The following is a 19,926-nucleotide window of genomic DNA, read 5'->3' on the forward strand; positions in this document are numbered from 1 at the left end:
TTCCAGCATGAAGCTTGCCCTAGCTTTGGGGTGTCCTTTCCTTGTGAGGACATTAACAAAGTTTGTTATCAACAGGGAGAAGTTTCCAGCTGTGAACTCACCTTGACCAAATTCTTGATGGATTAGCAAGGGACATACCTTCCAGTTAAAAGGGAACCTCAAAACCTCCATTGCTAAAGCTTCCCTTCTCCTCTCCCTCCGTCATTTTGTGTGCTGGGGAAGTAATTCAGACATGCTGAGTATTGCCAATACTACTCAGATTCCCACCCAAGCCCTAGTATCTCCTTAAATAGGTCTTCTGTGTTTTTGTTTTCCTATATGTATGGGTACCCAAAGAGGTCAGAATAAGGTAGTTATGAGCCATTGTGGAAATGGAACTCAGGTCTGGTATTAGGGTTTTCTAGAGTCACAGAACTTATGGATGGTTTCTATATATTAAGGGAATTTGTTGTTATGCCAACATAGTTGCATAGTCTGCAGTCCAACTAACCAACAATGGGCAGCTGTGGATGGGAAGTCCAAGAACCTAGTAGTTGCTCAGTGCCACGAGCTGGGTGTCTCAGCTGGTCTTCTGTATAAGCTGGAATCCTGAAGAAGCAGGTTCCAACAGAGGTGCTGGCAAGTAAGTGCAAGCAGGAGAGAAGAATGAATCTTCCTTCTTCTAAGGTCCTTAGGTTGGTCTCCAGTAGAAGGTGTGGCCCAGGTTAAAGGTGTGTATCACTGTGCCTGGATCTGGGACTTGCTTTGTCTCAGGCTGACCTTGAGCTCAGAGGTCTCTGTTCTGGGATTAAAGGTGTGTACTACCTTGCATGGGCCACTATGCCTCAAGATCTGGATCACAAGTGAGCCCTCCAATTCTGGACTGTAGTTCATTCCAGATATAGTCAAGCTGACAACAGGAATAGCCATTACAGGTCATCTGCAAGAGCAACAACACCTTTACCTAAGCCAACTGATGGTGAAAATTATTTATTTATTTATTTATTTTATTTATATGAGTACATTGTAGTTGTTCAGACACACCAGAAGAGGGCATCAGATCCCATTAGAGATGGTTGTGAGCCACCATGTGATTGCTGGGAATTGAACTCAGGACTCCTGGAAGAGCAGCCAGTGCTCTTAACTGCTGAGCCATTTCTCCAGCCGTGAAAATCTTTAATAGATCCTTTAATAAGGATCTATTCCTTATATCCATTCTATTTTAAAGACATTTGGCATTTAGCTAGAAGGTGGAGCTCCATATAATCTCCCCAGTACTTGGGACTTAGAAGCAATTCAAGTCTTCCTTGGTACACAGAGAGTTGGAGGCCAGCCTGGGCTACATGAGACGGCTCTATCTTCTGCCCTTTAGAAAATAGAGTTGTTCTTTCTTTGAGGTAGTAAGGGCTTACATGGAAGATACTCCTCCCTCTTCCCATCTTCTTTCCCTTTCCTTTTCCTTTTCCTTTTTTTTTCCTTTTCCTTTTCCTTTCCTTTTTCTTTTTCTCTTTCTTTCTTTCTTTCTTTCTTTCTTTCTTTCTTTCTTTCTTTCTTTCTTTCTTTCTTTCTTTCTTTCTCTCTTTCTTTGAGACAGGGTTTCTCTGTGTAGCTCTGGCTGTCCTGGAACCCACTCTGTAGACCAGGCTGGCCTCGAACTCAGAAATCTGCCTGCCTCTGCCTCCCAAGTGCTGGGATCAAAGTCGTGTGCCACCACTGCCCCGCTCTATCTCAAGATTTACAACAAAAAAAATTTCTATAGTGTTACATAATGCTTTAAAAATAATAGGGGTTTAATAAATGTTGATTTTATTTAGTTTTAATCTTACTGTATTTGTGATTTAGATAAAGAGTAGAGATAGACAAAGAAAGCTCTCCTGACTCTGGAGGAGAACCTTGGCTTTGGATAGAATGTCAAATTCATATCCCAAATTAGGGTTTGAATTGCTTGGTTTCAAACATTTACTATAAAGTAAACCCTGCACATTTAGGACTGGTTGGGCATCACAGAAGATGCCAGGAGTTGATGGAATCCCATTTGTGTGTGAGAGGCCAGATCTTAGCATAGTTCAGAAGCAATGAAGTGCTTAGAATATATGCATGCCCCTTCTTCCTCCAAGGCAAAACATCCCCAAGAGACTTGGAAATATTTCCTACCTTTAAATTCTTAAACCCATACCCCTGTCTTGTTTTCCTGCGTTTTCAGGAACATTTTCTAGTAGTTTGGAGCTAGGAAAACTAAGAAAGAGATGACTGTCTTAGCCTGGCTGGAATAATTACTTTGATTAGTGTTTCTCTGTCTCTGAACTCTGTTTCTCTCTCTCTGTCTCTCTGTCTCTCTCTCTTTCTCTCTCTCTCTCTCTGAGACAGGATATCCTGCTATAGCCCAAACTGATCTTCAACTCTCCATTCCCCTGCCTCAACCTCCTGAGTACCTGGTAGTCACTTACTTTTGAGCATTTACAGAATGTCCCCTGCTTTCCAACATGACACTTCCCAGATTGCAATGGCCCTGGGAACTACCTGGGAATTGTGTGAAAATGTGTGCTCTCCTCTGGCAGACTCAAGAGGGAGGGAGGCTACGACTATATGGAAAACCAGCAGCCAGTGTTTGGGGGATACCAAGGGAGTGGTGGCTTCTTGGAGATCTGACACTTTAAAAGTCATACTGACTCACAGCTACTACACTCAGACGGTTATTGACCTGGGTGTGGCTACGGAGTGGAAGGCTCACCTGCAGCCAGCTGTGGACCACAGCATGGCTAGGAAACACGTGCCGTCCAAATGGGGATATGAAAGCTAGGAACAATGATGGTGTCGTGGCTAAGAACACACACTTCCTCTTGCACAGGACCCAGTTTTGCTCCTACCACCTACACAGGCCAGCTCACAACCATGCATAATTTCAACTGCACCTTCAGGGAATCCATGACCATTCTTTGGCCTTCAAGGGCACTGAGCTTCCGTACACAAACTTGAGTGTGCATGTACACACAGGATTCAGATTTACAAAAAAAGTGATGCTGTGTCTTTTTTTTTTAAGTTTTGTCATTTTGTGTGTTTTCCCTTCTCCATTGAACCGGAGGGTTTTGGTTTTTTTTAAAGAATTATTTATTTTATAGATAGGGTCACCACTGTAGCTGTCTTCAGACACACCAGAAGAGGGCATCAGAGCCTATTACAGGTGGTTGTGAGCCACCATGGGCTTGCTGGGATTTGAACTCAGGATATCTAGAAGAGCAGTGCTTTTAACTGCTGAGCCATCTCTCCAGCCTGGACCCTAGTATTGAAGGCATTTCTTTTTCTTTTTTCTTTTTTTTTAATTTTATTTTAATTAGGTATTTTCTTCATTTACATTTCCAATGCTATCCCATAAGTTCCCCATACCCTCTCCCCCCACAAGGCATTTTAAGCATTCTCTTATATTGAAACAGTTGGTGTCTGTTTCTTGATTCTCACTAAAATCCATGACACTGCCAGTCAGAGTTGTCTGCTGGTGTCTACTCACAGTGACAGCACACATCACATCCGCTCCCAAAAGACCCCAAGCACAGTTCTTCACAGCTCTCCATGCACAGGCTATGGTGGTGTCCATGGTTCCTGCTGCATGTTGGGAAGAGTCCTCACTAGCTGTTGTGCCAGCCAGAGTCCTTGGGTGGTTTAAGCTGTGTCATTCTGGAGGCATCACCTGAAGCTCCCATGGGGAGCAGGACCTCAAACTCTCTGAAATCATGGCTGAGTTCTGCCCACTTTCCACTCTCTGGAGTTTCATTTGTCTTTCCACCCCAGGGAGCAGACTTTCCCCGTATCATGAACTGATGTTTGTGTGGGCTGGGAGCCTGTGGTAGATAGGGGTGTGTGAAGGGTGAGCCTGTCGGCTGGCTTCTACAAAGATCTAAGTGTGATGGTGGTGGAGTCAACAGCTGTAGAGGAGAATGGACCCAACTGAAGTATTTCTGTGGGTAGAGGAAATACTTTATGGCTAAGTACAACAGGAGGAACTTTGGAAATGGGGAGGGGGTATCCAGGGCTATGGGGCTGTGGCTCAGTGGTGTAGTACCTGCTGAGATGTGGGATTCAGTCCTAAGCACCCTATGAACTAATGTGTAAACAAACACACCCTACACATCAACTCTGATTTAGTTTCTGTTGCAATGATCCTGTTGGTGATGAAGTACTCTGATTAAAAACATCTTAAGGGAGAAAGGGCTCCTTCTGGCTCAAGGTTGAGGGGGTGCAGTCCATCATGACATAGAAGTCAAGATAGCAAAAGCATGAAGCAACTGGCCATACCACATCCATGACCAGGAAACAGTGCTCTTTCTCAAATCCAGTACTCAGCGAATGGTGCCGCCCATAGTGGTCGGTCTTCTCACCCCAGTACAGTCATGGTCACCCCAATAGCTGCTCACAGAGGCTTATCCTCCAGATGATTCCAGATTCTGTCAAGTGGGTACTTAAACCGTACCCTCAAAGACCCCCCCCCATACCCCCACCCTGTGCTTTCTTTGTCCTAAGAGGTGTCTAGGGGTTGGTGGGAGTGATTGATATTTGAGGGGTCAAAGTCTCTTGGACCATTAAGGGACAAAGTGAAAGCACGGTGTGGTGTGGGCTATCCAGACCATCTGAGGCCCTGTTGAGCCTAAGACCCATCCTGGCACTGATGGGTGTCTCTGCTGCCTCTGGCCCTTCCCCTTCTGTATTCCGCCGGTGTAGTTTCACCTCCTGTGATCTGCCTACTTGCTCTTGTTACGGTTGTCGTGTTCTGCTATGCAAAAACACAGGGAGCCTGATCTTCTTGGGGGTTTAGTGCTGACTGTGACAGTTAAGGAAAAAAAAAAAAAAAAACGCATGACCTGGTAATGTCTAGTTTTGTGGTATTCAAATTGGTCATGATCTGCTAATGAGGAACACCTCTTGAGCTCTGCATCTTTCAGAGAGGAAGTGATGGAAGACCTTTCCTAGTCTCCTTTTGGTTGAGATCTTGTGGGTTTCCTCTGTGGGGAAACTGCTCTTTGCAAACCAAAGACCCAGCTACAGTAGGGTGATCTGTGCATGTCTTTTGGCTAAGTCCTGTTGTGGTCAGACTAAGTGTCCTTTTTTGGGTAAACTCCTGTCCTCTCCTGCCCTGGGACCTGTTTGGAGGAGCTACCAAGGATGACTTTGTAGAGAGCTTTATGCTTTTTCCGAGTTCCTTGCTCAGTCACTAGCATGTCCAAGACATAGTTAGACTCCAGATGAGGAGTATACTGATTCTGGATCCTAGGTATGTGAGAGGCAAGGATGGTAAGGCCAGAGGAACTGCCCACTACAAATAGAGCTTCGTCATAAGAGTCCATAGAGAGTATTTCACAATGGGGCTCTGGCACCACGGGAAAGAGACTTCCTTGTGCCTAAGTAGAGAGAGAGAGGCTAGATGATAGCTGTTTGGTTTATTTGTTTTTGCTTTTTAAACTGTGTAGCCCTGTTGGCCTCAAACTCAGAGATTTGCTTGCTTCTGTCTCCCCAAGGCTGGGATTTAAAGGCATGCACCAACGGGCTCTAGATGATAGCTATTAAAGAAGGGGAAAGAGTTTTGTTTTGTTTTGTTTCACAAAAATGCCTGCCTCTGGTGCCAGGCCAGGGTAAGTAAGAGGGTGATCCAAAAATATCAAACTGCCCAGAAGGAGAAGTAGGTGAAACTGAACTGGCTGAAACCCAGTGCTCATGACCTGTGTGGTTGTGAACTGTTCCATCCTTGGCTTGGTCAGTTCTTTCAGACTGACCTCTTGTTTCTTGGACATCTTCCTTCTGTTTTGGTCTCACCTACTTTCTCTGTGGACTTTCATGACAAAGCTCCATTTTATTTATTTATTTATGGTGGCAATTTCTCTGGCTTTACAGCCCTCTCTGCTTACATGCACATCCAGGACCCGAGACTCTGAATAAGAGAGTAGATGAGAGAGTCAACAATTACAACTATATTACTATTGTGTATCTGCCACAGTGCTTTCTGGAGGTTTCTCTCTTACCACTTTCTGTTACTCAGCTAGCTACACTTAACAGCACCAGTGCCTATACTCTCTGAGGTATCTCCAGGAAGGATTTATAGAAGGATTCCAGGCAGTTATTACCTACCGCTAGGGTTGTGGTATCTTCAATGTACTCAAACTCAGCCAATAGAAGTCTTTAATAGCCCACCAGCGAGCATCTACACCGAGTGTTCGGGATTCCAGTGTAGCACTGGAGCCTTTCTCAGATGGGCTTTTTAAATGCACAATGACTATATCCTAGGTTGACATACTTAAGTTAACAAGACTGCCTAGTCAGAAGTGGAACTACAGAACCCAAAAGCAACATTAATGCTTCCCCAGGTCTATGGGCTTTGATGGACTGGGTCTTTATTTTCTTCTTGGCCAGTGATGCTGAGTTTTATAGCCTGAAGGGTAGGTACTTCCATGGAGTCAGTTGTGCTAAGAACCTGTTGTTAGCACTACCACATTTCAAACAGGGCCCTTCTACCTCTTTAAGGGATGGGAAGACAGGCAGTTGATGGACTCCCTTGCATTATCAAGGTCTTAGAAAAAGGAAGAACGGAGGAACTCCCAGTACAGTGCATATGTGATATGTGTTGGTTGTCAGCAGAGAAAATTGATGGGAGAAAAAAAAAAAAAATGAACTCAAAATCTGGAGTGCCCAAGTGTTGACTTCTCTCTCTCTCTCTCTTTTTTTGTTTTCATTTTTTTGAGACAGGGTTTCTCTGTGTAGCCCTGGCTGTCTTGGAACTCACTTTGTAGACCAGGCTGGCCTCTAAGAAATCCTCCTGCCGGGGCTGGTGAGATGGCTCAGTGGGTAAGAGCACCCGACTGCTCTTCCAAAGGTCCAGAGTTCAAATCCCAGCAACCACATGGTGGCTAACAACCATCCGTAATGAGATCTGGCGCCCTCTTCTGGGGTGTCTGAAGACAGCTACAGTGTACTTACATATAATAAATAAATAAATCTTTAAAAAAAAAAAAAAAAAAAAGAAAAAAGAAATCCTCCTGCCTCTGCCTCCCAAGTGCTGGGATCAAAGGCGTGCACCACCACTGCTCAGCTCGATTTCTTAAGTTTTAAAGCATGTTAATAGAAGACACAAACATTGAGGGTGCCATTGAGGAGTTATGTGGGATACCCTTTGTAATCCTCATATATAAATACTTTGATTTGATGTAGTAAGACACAGGTCTCACTATGTATCCCTGGCTGGCCTTGAACGCACAGAGATCTGCCTGTCTTTGTCTCCTGAGTTCTGGAATTAAAAGTGACCTTCCATGTGTGGTGGTACAGGCCTGTTTTCTCTGAAGCTGAGGCAGGAAGACTGAGGTCAGAGTCAATATAGACCACACTTGGAGAACTTCTTTAAAAACTGAATGTAGGCTGGGTATGACAGTGTGTGCCTTTAACCCCAGCACTTTGCTAGCTAGACTGAAGCTGGTGGATCTCTGTGAGGCTAGCCAGACCTACATAATAGATAGAATCTGTCTAAAAACAAAGCAAGCCAGAACACACCCACAAATAAGTATTAAGAAAAAAAAAAAAAACCTTGTATGTTGTTGATTTAATGGGGAAATGATACTTTGAGCTAAGAATTAGTTCTCACATGGAAGTACAGAGGTGTTGGGGGAGGGTCAAACTAGAAGGTTTTAGGAGTGCAGAAATGGAAGATAAGAATTAGTGAAGCAGGAAGAACAGCTGAAAACGGTTGAGTTTTGTTTGAGTTCCTCTTAAAAAGTGTTGCAAAGTTAAAAGTCTTCCTTCCCAAACCAGTGAAATCACATTTGCTATCACAGGAGCTGTGAGCAGCTGGCTCTCCCTCCTTTCCTGTTCTCCTGAATGCCTCTTGGGCAAGGAGGGAGGGCTGGCAAGGGCTGTGCTACCCAAGTGTGTTTAATGAGGAGCCCTGCTTGGATACTTGCTGAGCTCCGGGGTTGGGACCCAGGGACCCACCCACCCTCTGGAGAGAACAGCCCCTTGGAAATGGCCCTGTTCTTAATCCTGGCAATGCACCGTTTAAGATCGATTTGGGATGGATTAGAGGGTTGCTTTTCTTTATCCACAGGAGAAGGAGAGAGGAAATGAGAGTGAGCAAGTAGTGTTTGTAACAAAGAAGGCACTTGGGGTTTGGAGGAGAGGGCATTTGGAAATTAGAGACGGGGAAATAGATTTCCTTAAACCCCACTTTGCCTTCACACGTACTGAGACAGAACAACCACGGTGAAGGGGAGGTGTGTGGAGCAATGGCTGTTTCTCATCTGTGGCTCAGCCCTTCAGGGAGAGTGTCTTTGTTTTTTTTTTTTTTTTTGGTTTTTCGAGACAGGGTTTCTCTGTATAGTCCTGGCTGTCCTGGAACTCACTTTGTAGACCAGGCTGGCCTCGAACTCAGAAATCCACCTGCCTCTGCCTCCCGAGTGCTGGGATTAAAGGCGTGCGCCACCACGCCCGGCTTGGAGAGTGTCTTTAAAAGCATCCACCTGCCTCTCCTCCCTTTTCCTAGAGCCTGGGACACTTCTTTTGGCAAAGTGATTTTTGACCACATCTTCAACTACAACACACTGAGATAAAGTAACAGTTCTTGTGGCTTTCGCCACTCTGGTCCCTAACACTCAAATGAACATTGTAATATATATATATCATATATGATAATATATTACAACCCCAAGTATATATACACATCCCTAAGAATTTTAGAGTGAATAAGGCAACCTGCTTAAAAAATAATATATGTAATGTTATGATGGGCATGGTGGTATAGGCCAGAGTCCCAGTTTCAGAGGCAAAAAGATTGATGCAAGCTCTAGGCCATCCTGGGCTACAAAGCATGTATTTGGAATGTTTTAAATATTCATCTAAAAGTCTATCTGTGTGTTTATCAAACAGTGGAGTGTCTCCTGAATGGTTCTAATTTCCATGTCATTTTCTCTTCTCTTCCCTTCTCCTCCCATCTTTCCTCTTATCTCCCTGCTCTGTTCTTCTTTTGCTTCCCTCTCTTCTAGCTTCTTGGGACAGGCTCTTATAGCCTAGGTCCTTCCAACTGGTTATGTTGTCTAGCATGGCATTAAACTGCTGATCCTCCTGTCTCAGCAAATGATGACTTGTCTAATGTTAATTTTGGGCAAACTCCATTGAATTGGTGATTATATTTAAGGTACGTGTAGCTGGGGCACAGCTTGAGACACATAAGCTGGGGGCTTGAACACGATTACATCATCTACGGAGTGTTGTTGGCATTGCATGCATGTGAGAGTTACTTTTAAAGCTCATTAATTTAAAGAGCTAATGAAAAGGCCTTGCTGGCATCCAGGAGGTACAATGACTACCCGCTCACCTTGTAAAATCTGCCCTCTCTGCTTACCGGAGCACCCTGGCCCCGTGGGAGTAATGTAGAAATGGAAAGTTAGTCTTCTGTTGTGTGGGTGATTTGTGCTGTGTTGTTCCACAGTAGTTTTCTATCATTAAGAGAACATCTGCTGGATAATAAGACAACTCTACATCTAAACCTTGTAATGAATCAATTATGAATTAGGATAGAGTCTTGTATGTAGTTTTTGACTGGCTTGGAACTTGCCACATAGACCAGGCGAGCCTCAAAGTGATCCACTTGCCTCTGCCTGTGTGCTGGAACTAAAGATGTGTCTCATTTGTGCAGCTGGAGCTTAGCAGTCTTGATCTTAGGTGCTTCCGAGATGAACAGAGCCTCATCCAAGTATGGCTTCCTTTGTCTGAGAAGCCAAGGATTGTGTGTGCTCACAGCTACTCCAGTCTGCTTTTGTTTACTTTTATTGCTGAACTAGACCTTGGGTCCTGTACGTGGAGATTTTAGATTCCTGGACTTCCTTCTAGTATGATTGGATCTATTGCTAGATCTTTCCATTTTAGAATATTCTGATTTATATTACAAGCTACTCAGAATCCAGGAACCCAGCTCAGGCTGTCCTGGAACTCACTCTATAGACCAGGCTGGCCTCAAACTCAGAAATCCGCCTGCCTCTGCCTCCCAAGTGCTGGGATGAAAGCACCACCCCCAGCAATCCTGGGACTCTTATAATGTCTAATTCGAATCTTCATGGGTAGATATTTGCTGTATTTTTCTCATTTTATATTTAATTGTCTCAGCAATTATCTGTTGAGAGATGAGTGCAGTCATTTGTTATTTATTTATTTATTATATGTAAGTACACTGTAGCTGTCTTCAGACACAACAGAAGAAGGTATCAGATCTCATTACGGATGGTTGGGAGCCACCATGTGGTTGCTGGGATTTGAACTCTGGACCTTCGGAAGAACAGTCAGGTGCTCTTACCCACTGAGCCACCTTGTTATTTATTTTGTGGTGTGTGGGTCAAACACAGCTACAGCGCCTTGGTGTAGTTAGGAAAGCTCTGCTAAGCTATACCCTACCTGAAAATAAAAAAAATAATAATATAACCATTTTAAAATTTTAGGTAGCTAGACTCACACCTATGTAACCCTGGCTGGTCCGGATCATAGAGGCCTGCTTCTGCTTCCTAAGTGCTGCGTTAAAAGTATATGCTACTGTGTCCAACCTATATTTGCCACCCACATCTTGTTAAATTTTTAGTATTTTTTTATTTTAGAATAAATCTGTACAGGATTGAAACAGGACTATGACTGCATGCAGAAGGAAGGTGTAAGATGTTGGCTTTCTTCAGATAGACCTTTCTTCTAAGTTTAATACTGACATTTATAGCCTATCTCAAAAGGATACTTTGAATGAATGACATCATGGGTCCCTTAGAAAATGGTTTGGCCTTTTCATAGAATTCTGTGTATTTCTGATTTCTATAGAAAAGGAGTCAGTTTGTATGTCTCTGTGTTTGTTTGTTTGTTTGTTGTTTGAAACAGGGTTTCTTTGTGTAGCTTTGACTATACTGGAACTAGATCTGTCTGCCTCTAACTTCTGAGTGCTGGGATTAAAGGCCTATGCCACCACTGTCTGGCCTTGTTTATTTATTTCATGAGCTATCGCTATGTAGTCCAAGTAAGTCTTGAGATTCTTTCAGTACCCCTGCCTCAGCCTCCCAGGCAGCTGAGATTAGCGATGTGAGTCTCTCTTTCCGGAAGTTATTTTTATGGCATTGTTCTCAAGAGGATCTCTCACCTACTCAAGGAGGGCTTTAGATTTTTGGTTTTTCGAGACAGGGTTTCTCTGTATAGCCCTGGAACTCACTTTGTGTAGACCAGGCTGGCGTCGAAGTCAGAAATCCTCCTGTCTCTGTCTCCCAAGTGCTGGGATTAAAGGTGTGCACCACCAACGCCTGGCTAGATCTTTTTTTAAAAAAAGATTTATTTATTTTATATGAGTTCATTGGTGCTGTCTTCAGACACACCAGAAGAGGGTATCAGATCCCATTACGGATGGTTGTGAGCCACCATGTGGTTGCTGGAAATTGAACTCAGGTCCTCTGGAAGAGCAGTCAGTGTTCTTAACTCCTGAGCCATCTCTCCAGCCCCCTGAATTTTTATTTACTTATTTTCATGTGTATGGGTGTTCTGTGTCTATGTATATCTATATGCCACACGTGTGCCTGATTCCCGCAAACAGAAGAAGGCTTCTGATCCCTTGGGACTGGAGTTAAAAAGATGTGGAACCTAGAAAGTGACTCTGGAAGAGCAGATGAGCCCTCTCTCCAGCCCTCAGGCATGTTTTTGTAGCATCACATAATGTCATTTGGAACCCATTGCTCCTTAAGTCAAGCAGTGAGTCCTTCACTCTCACCTTGGTCTGACAGTATGGGAAACTGTCTCACCTGTAGCAAGCTTCCCCTATAGCTCTGAAGGTAAAACCTCATCTTTGCAATAAACACTGAAAGTTGTTTTCTTAGAAGAGAGACTTGCCAGATGCCCAAGTCAGAATCCTGTGAATTGTTATCTCTAGGAGGTCTATGAAAAACCAGCTGGTTCTGGCTGGTTTCTCTCTCCAGTCACTTCACACTCACTCATCTTCAGGACTGGTGCTGTGCTTGTGAGCTTAGAACAGTGCTTTCTGTGCACTTTCCGTTTGTCACAAGGAGGAGGAGGGAGGGAGGAGAGACAGAGAGACTGACACATAGAGAGAAAAAACCCGCATTTCAGAGTCAAAATTCAAAGGACTAGTTAGTTCATCAAGGGCATTCCTAAAGTACACGAGTTCTTCAAACTACTACTGTATGTGATGGAGAAAGCAGTGGCTGGCAACGCGTCTCACTTGCCACCACAGCCTTCATTCCTGCGAAGGCGTCAGTCGTTCTCCACCATCAGAGCTAAAGCCAGGGGAGTGAAAGACAAGCATTGTCTTGTGTTCTTATGTAAGTAGTTCTGACCTCTGAGGGGGACTACCGGAATCTGGAACCTTGTGGTATTTTGAAACTGGGCTATCAGTTACATGAGCAATATAATGCGGTGAGTCCCCGGTCGAACCCGGAGCGCACCAAGAAAGTGCCCTTTCAGCAGCAGGCTGGTCCTCCGGGATGCCCATGTTAAGTCTTCTCCCTGCCTTTCTGCCCATCGTAGTATCCAGCCGCTTCCCAGGCAAAGCCTGGTGTCTTTCCTGTGTCTGAGTTGACGCAATTTTCGATTGTGCTTTCGAGCGTTTACGTTGGTTTGCATCATGGTTTTTGTTTGCGGGGGGTGGAGGGGAAGCAATTCTTTTAATTTATTAGGGGACTTCCCTGAATGGCTGTCTTCTGTGTAATCGCATGTTGCCTCAAGAGGGAAGTCGTTGTATAAACACTTGTTTCTGGGCACTTTCAAAACTGAAAGCAAAGTTGAAGAAGGGTTGCTAGCTGATCCCTGATGTTTCTGATGGCAAGCCCCGCAGCCGCGGCCAGAAGCAGCGAGGGCCGTGATCCGATGCTCCCACTCCCGGCACATCCCCGCGGCAGCAGGACCCCGAGGTCCCAGCCCGAGCGCGGGGATCTCTGTAGCGCGCGTTTGAACACACCCGAACTGGGGGCAGCGGCGGCAGCGGAGGTGCGCGCTGCCCTTAAAAGGAGGCGGGCCGTACCACCGCGGCGCCTGCGGGGGGGTACCGGCGAGCTCGGGCACCTCGAGGGGAGCCCAGCGCCGCGCACATCGTCCCCGAAGTGCGGGAGAACTGGGAGCCGGGACCCCGCAGCGGGCGGTGGGGACACACCCTTTGGTCTCTGGTGACCCGACAGTGCCCCGGGGCGGCGGGCATCGACGCTCCCTGGGCTCCAGGGAGGTGCGGCTCGCCCGGCTGCCCCCGGTGCCCGGATGTCCGTCAGGCTCGGCGCGAGCCCAGGCTCCGGGGGGTGGAGGCGGTGCTGAGGACGCAGAGCTGAGGACGCTGCTGCCGAGAGCGCAGAGTCTGCGGGGCAGTATCGCCGACGGCTGCGGCCGACGCTGAGAGCGGCGCGGGCGAGAGAGCCTGCGGGGCGAGCGCGCAGATGGATATGGGACGCCAGGCAGTGTGAGCCGAGCCATGGCAGCCCATTCCAGGTGAGGCTTGCGCAGGGGGCGTCTGGGACCCGGGAGTGGCCGCGGAGCCCGGGGCAAGGGCGGCGCGGGTGGGAGCGCCGGGGGGTGGGGCGGGGACCGCTGGAAGCCAGCGGCTGGATCACTGCTATCTCATCCCTGAGTGTGGGGTAGAAAAGTGTCTGAACCGAGTGCAAAGGGACCGCCCGGAAAGTTAAGGTTAAAGATTCCGCTTCTGCCGCGAAGAACTGTTATTTTCGGAAAGTGAAGTTGGTTTCTGGTCTGCTGGAGCCTGGATTTTCACTGAGGTGCCAGTGCACTCTCCTCCGGCTCTACTCCTTGCTGGTTTGGCGTCTTCCAAAGAAATTTGGAAGCGCACTTAATGGAAACGAGGATTCGCCCAGGAGAGAGTGGTGGAGCCTGGTGAGTAATGTAGTTTTTTTTTTTTTTTCCCTGCTAGAATGTACGATTCCACATAAAACGGCACAGTCAGAGTGAATCTGCTGAGTAGGCAAAGGCCGGAATGCTCTGGGTTGGTGAAGGGGAGCCTGGCTAATGACCCGCAGTTGCTGTCAGGGGGAGCGCCCTGTACTGCAAGGACCGAGTCTTGCCTTCTCCCGGGTTTGAAGGTTTTGAAAGGAGCCTTGGCCGTACACCGGTGTCCAAGATTGAGGCTGTTGGGTGTCATCGCGCTTCGGTCTCTACAGCTGTTGGTAGTTACAGAAAACAGGACCAGTCGAACCTTTCCAAAACTTATGCCAGAGGCAGTGTGATTGCACAAGTTTACAATTATGGAAATGTTCTTTAGCCTTAATACTTGATTTAGGATAGTGATTTGGTAACATATCTGGACACTGAGCTGAAGTCATTTTAGTAATTTTAGGTCTGAAGATCATGGAGAACAGTAGATTTGTAAACCTTAGAGACTGAGTAGATCAAACTTGGATTTTTCTAAGAGATAAAACTTCCTAGAAGGAACTTCTAAACAGAAAACCTCCTGTTTGTCTTACTTTAATAACAAGTTTAATCCTCTCAACTTGGCTTAGTTGTGTCTTCATTTTTTTATTGGGTGTTGGAAGGGAGGGGTTCCTCACGGGACAGAGGAGTAGGGGAACAGAAGTTGCACCTCAAACTTTTGCTAAATCTTAACTAAAAAGCAACCTTTAGCTTTTAGCACAACAGAATCTGTAGATTTTCATAATATTACAGTGACTTCAGATGTCTTCAATCAACGTTAGTTTCCCATTTGCTTGAAATTAAGGAACTGGTTGTCGTGCATGGCTAGTAATTAAAATATGTTATAGCTGGATATGGTTGCCCACGCCTTTGATCCCAGCACTCGCCTTTAATCCCAGCACTCAGAAGGCAGTGGCAGGAGGATCTCTGAGTTCTGGGGAAAGCCTGGCTCACCTTTTAATCCCAGCACTCAGAAGGAAGAGGCAGGGCGATCTCTGTGAGTTCTGGGAAAAGCCTGGTCTACAAGGAGAGTTCCAAGACAGCCAGAGCAACAGTCTCAACACCCCCAAACCAAACTATTATTATGTCCGTTACCTTGTCAGTGGTGTATTTTAGTAGATACTCTTCTAGATCATTTGTTTTCTTTGTATTGCATAATTTACTTGTGAAAGTATCCTTATGTATCAGGCTGCCTCAGGATCCCTTGGCATACAGCCCGAGATTAAGGTACCTCTTAGAGTCAGCGGTAGTGGCGCACTCCTTTAATCCCAGCACTTGGGAGGCAGAGGCAGGCGGATTTCTGAGTTCAAGGCCAGCCTGGTCTACTAAGTGAGTTCCAGGACAGCCAGGGCTACACAGAGAAACCCTGTCTCAAAAAACCAAAAAAAAAAAAAAAAAAAAAAAAGGTACCTCTTATAAAATAGTTAAAGCTGCCAGAGCATGGTGATTTGAACCTTGGTTCTATTGTTCCAATTCCTTGACTCTTAAACTAACATCAACCGTAAAATTAAATAAAAGATAAATTGGGTCCTGTGTATGCTAGACACAGCAGTAAGCTGCTGTAATTGGATTACCTCTTGGTCACCTAAGTAGACAAGCAAGTGCTTTATTATTTACCCTTGGTAGTTAAGGAAACTGAGGCCTAGCCAGGTCACACAGGTTTCATGCCCAAGGTCACACAGGTGCAACCTGCCTGACCCCAGATGGACCTGTGTAGTCTCTACAGTGTAGCACTTCCTGCTTCTTGTTGCCTCTGCTGTGCCAGCTGCAGAACCTCAGAGGAAGAGCCCGAATGATCGCAGCTAAGAGTTTGCTCTGGTGCAGCATGACTTTAATCTAAGTCATCAGCTTGGCTGCTCAGCACAGCAGCAAAGACTCTGGTGTGCTTTCCTGGCCGGCCCACAAGCTCTGGCACTAGAAACAAAACCACACGGCCATCAAGGTTGTCTTCTTGGTGTTTTCTTAGCCCTAGTGCTGAGTATCTACCCTGTTGCAAACATCCCTACAATTTTGCCTTGAGTGTAGTCCAAGCACTCAGGAGAAACTGAAGCATTCTTTGTGATACTATTGGCATGTGTCTTGTGGAGGACAGAAGATTTGTTTGCTCTTGTGACAGTTCATTTGAATGGTCAGGCTCATTGGACTTAGAGATTCAGAGCTCACTGTTTTAACCATAGTGGTTAAGAGCACTTCCTGCTCTTAAAGAGGACGGGAGTTCTGTTCCCAGTGCCTACATGCAGCTCACAACCACCTGTAACTCCAGTTCCAGGAGATCCAGTGACCATTCTGGTCTCCATCTATGTCAGGCAGGCAGGCAGGATACATACATATGGGCAAAAATGCACACAATCAAAAGAAAAAAACAAGGAAGAAAGAAAGAGAAAAGCAAAGCCACCAGCAAACCTACCCCCAAGTAGTTTGTGCATAGGCCTACTGTAGGTAGGAGCTTAGATGGGATCTTGCCTTGCTGAGGTGGAACAGGTCCTGAGTTAAAGCTGAGGTACTAAGTGTTTATGGGCTCAGTAGCTGCTTTAAAATTAAGATTATGTAGCCCCCCTTCTTTTCCCAAATCGTGAAAGTAGTCGTTTTGCTTTTGTGGTGGTGGTGCTGCTGCTGCTGTTGCTCCTCCTCCTCCTCTTCCTCCTTCTCCCCCTCCCCCTTCTTCCTTTGATCCTGGGACACAATATGTAGAACAGGCTGGCCTCAAACTCACAGTTCCACCTGCCTCTTTAGGGGTCAATGGCCTGTGGCACCTTGCTTGGCAAGGATAGATTTCTTTGTAATGGAAAACATTTATTAACGACTACTTAAAAAAAAAACAAACAAACAAACCATGATTTATTTAGGATCTGAGTTGGGAGTTAGTTACAGCAGGCTATGTGCTATACTAGTCCAGCCTAGGCTTCTCTGGAACCTGTAATCACAACACACCCTGGACACACTTCCTGGAGAGAACTGATAGAAGCTTGATGTCCTCAGCATGAAACAGTTACAGATCATCATAAGAGTTTCTGGAGTCTCATCGGTGTGGCGGCTGTTCCTTCTGCAACTATTAATAGTAAACTCTGGACCATGTCCTATGTAGAGTGCTTGCAGTATGATGAACAGTGTGGATTGCTAGAGTAAAAAGAAGACCCGTGTCTGACTTTCAGCTTTCCCAGTTCTTCCATTAAAACCATCCTTGGAGTCTAGGGTGGAATCTATATCTCTCTTCTTAATTAGTTCTAAAATGTGCCCTGTGTTGGGCTTGAGGATAGACCCAGTAATCCCAACCAATGGGAATTAGAGGCAGAAGATAGCTGCAGGTTTAAGACCAGCAAGGGAAAGGACAAACAGGGGAAGGGTGTCTGGGTGGCCTCAGGAGTGGAACTTTGTCTGCATCTGCCTGGTGGTTAAAAGATCCAGAGAAGTGACACTGCAAAAGGAGAGTTGGTCTGGCCAGCTCTCCTTCACAGTTTTCCTTGGGAATTTGACAAAATGAAGCCCTGGAGTCAAAGAAGTAAAGTCAGGTTGTTCCCAAGACTCATGTGAAACTGGGTCTTAGTGGTTCTTCTATTCTTAGGGAAACTGTTCCTGTTGAATGAAGTGTGGTCCTTAAACTGGTACAAAACCAGTTTGCTTGCCCCCAACTTGTGCCTCCACCACCCACTGGGGAGCTGCTGATTACCTGGCAGAAAACCCAGAATGTAAAGCAGCTTCCATTAAAGAGAAGAATTATTGGGAAAGTGTAGTTTAAGGAAGAGATTTGGAGAGAAGAAGGATGTGTGCCCTACTTGACCCCTTGACTGCTCCCCCCCCCCCCCCATGGTGCCTTTACACAGGGGCCGGAGGGAGACAAAGGAGGCACAGACAGGAATTACTCAGTAGTTCATCCTGGGAGCCCAGTGAGCTTCCTGACTCACAGTCTAGCTCTTTCCAAGATGAAGACAGCAGCAGCCATGAGTCATTTATTTATTTTTTTATTTTTTTTTCTGAAAGTCAGCTGTCTTACAGGACGTTGTTTGGCAACATTAATGGAAATGGTCTCCTAAGAGATCTAGGTGGTTCCGAGCAGGCAGGAGTTTCATAGTTGGTCACAGGCAGACCTGTGGCCTTGAGAATGAGATTTCATGAATGATGCTGAGCAGTGTCTCAAGTATCTGCAGGGAGAAAAGCTAGTCTCCATCATATCTATGAGCTGAAAGAACATTATTTTCTAGCCAGGCACAGTCATTTCTGTCTTATTCCAGTTGATCCATCCCCGAGAAGGCATAGAAAGGGACTAAATGGCTGCTTAGCTCTAAAGTCTAATAGAACCTTTGCAAGCAAATCTAGATTTTTTTTGTTTCCAATTCTCAGGCTTCTCCAATTCATTTGTTAACCAGGACTCACAAATAAGTACACTTCGCCTCAGAATGTGAAATGTCCTGGAAATCCACTTTGTTCCCCGAGGAAAAGGACTTTCAGACATTTCAGACATTTCTTGGCTCAGACTGTCTAGAGCTGGGGCATTGCTATTTTACTGCTCTCTGTATAACTTATGTTTATCTGCTTTTCTGTTCCCTGAAGTAAGTGGGAGTCAAGCCTTGCCTCAGATGTCATTCAGTTTATGGCAGACATCACAATGCAGATCGCATGGTATCCCTTGCCTGGCATAATGGCACACCCCTTTGATCGCAGGGCTCTGGAGGCAGAGGCAGGCAGATCTCTTGTGTTCCAGGACAGTGAGGGCTACTTTGTGGGGTGAAAAATAAGTAATGTTTGATGTTTTGTTTTAGACTCAGTAGAAAAATAATTTATAACTTTGTGTGTGAAATCCTTGGGCTCCAGATAGGAAGACTAACTTTAATCCTGCGCTGGTTTCTGAGTGTCCACAGACATAAGTGTCCGGGCCCCTCCTGTGCAATCTCTGCTGAGAGTTAAAGCTTAACCCAGTGGCATTAGCTGGTGGACACCAGATCCTGAAAGCCTTGCTTTGCGCTAAAGGCCTCTTTTCTTGTGTTGGTTTATTAGCCGTGTTTTTAATTTAACCACCGGCTTAAATGCCTGCAAGAGTCTCAGGGCAGGAATTTGATGTTAGATTTAAAGTATTAAGAGGAAAATCCCAGTAGTGACATTATCATGTCCAAAGGAGCAGAAGTAAACAAAGGGAGAAATACTTTTATTGACCGTTAACTTGTGTTTATTTTGGAATTAGGCTTTATCTTTTAAAAGGACACTCACAGTTTGACCGCAATTACCAAGAACTGTCTTTCCTCTTCTGTGGCTGGTAGGATGGTTCTGGAGAGCTGTTGACTGTGTGGTCCTTCAACAGGGGTTTGGGGGGACTTGACTTTCAGGGTAGCTTGCTTCTGGAAAGGAATAATTTAGGGGTACTTGGGCCCTCCTCCTGGGTTAAACACCAAAATCACCAAGGTGCTTGTCACCCATTTGCTTTCCCTTCCCCCCAGAGCTGCTGATTGGTCAGGTCCTGGGCGGAGCTGGGGTGGAACCCTGCGGTCCCTGATGCCTGGGGCCCATATATCAGCTTTGTGAACTGGTTAGCGACTGGAAGAAGCCACGCAAATACAATGTGGTTTACATTTTTTATTGAAGATGTTACTCGTGTATACACTTTCTCTCCTGGGCCAGAACCGAGGATAGCAGAGAGTGTAGAGGAGCCCCCGCAGTCCACGATCAGCATACTTGCTCAGGGAGATGTTAAAGCCGGTTGTGCTGCTGTTTACAGTCTGTGTGTGAGCGAAGGGAGCAGGCAAGGACGGCTGTTGGCCGTGCCTCCTGCCGCACTTGGCAGCGAGTGCTGCTTCCCAAGGACCTTGATGTTTAGTCGCTCCTTTACTCTGCCCCGCTGGCTCCCTTCCTATGCCACTAAGCCACTTTCTCACACAACCCCTCCCCCCGTCAGCTCCCCAGGTGCTGTTGTTCTCCTTCTGTCTCCAAAGAGTTACACACAGCTGGGGCTTGCTGGTGACTCGGAACCAGCTCTGAACCTGAAGTGAAAGCTGTTTGTGTTTGTTGAGCAGAAAGCACGGGCTTGGCGTCCTGCTGTTGAACACGGGA

General features: G+C 45.9%; 1 protein-coding gene across 3 annotated transcripts in view; it reads left to right on the plus strand.

The window, feature by feature from the left end:
- Aff1 (ALF transcription elongation factor 1) overlaps positions 1-19,926 on the plus strand; it is a 162,743-nt gene that overhangs the window by 49,524 nt on the left and 93,293 nt on the right. The window contains exon 1 of one of the 3 annotated variants that reach the window (XM_021162208.3): positions 13,242-13,455. The exons of 1 other annotated variant lie outside the window; for it this stretch is intronic. In XM_021162208.3, the coding sequence (XP_021017867.1) occupies positions 13,439-13,455 (17 nt within the window). In that variant the 5' untranslated portion in view covers positions 13,242-13,438. Of the gene's footprint in view, positions 1-13,241; positions 13,456-13,597; positions 13,855-19,926 lie in introns of those variants that run through there. One more of the 3 variants, XM_029478019.2, reaches the window with a different exon arrangement.

This window comes from Mus caroli, unplaced genomic scaffold (assembly GCF_978045245.1).
Source record: "Mus caroli unplaced genomic scaffold, Mus_caroli_1 scaffold_4, whole genome shotgun sequence".
Taxonomy (NCBI): domain Eukaryota; kingdom Metazoa; phylum Chordata; class Mammalia; order Rodentia; family Muridae; genus Mus; species Mus caroli.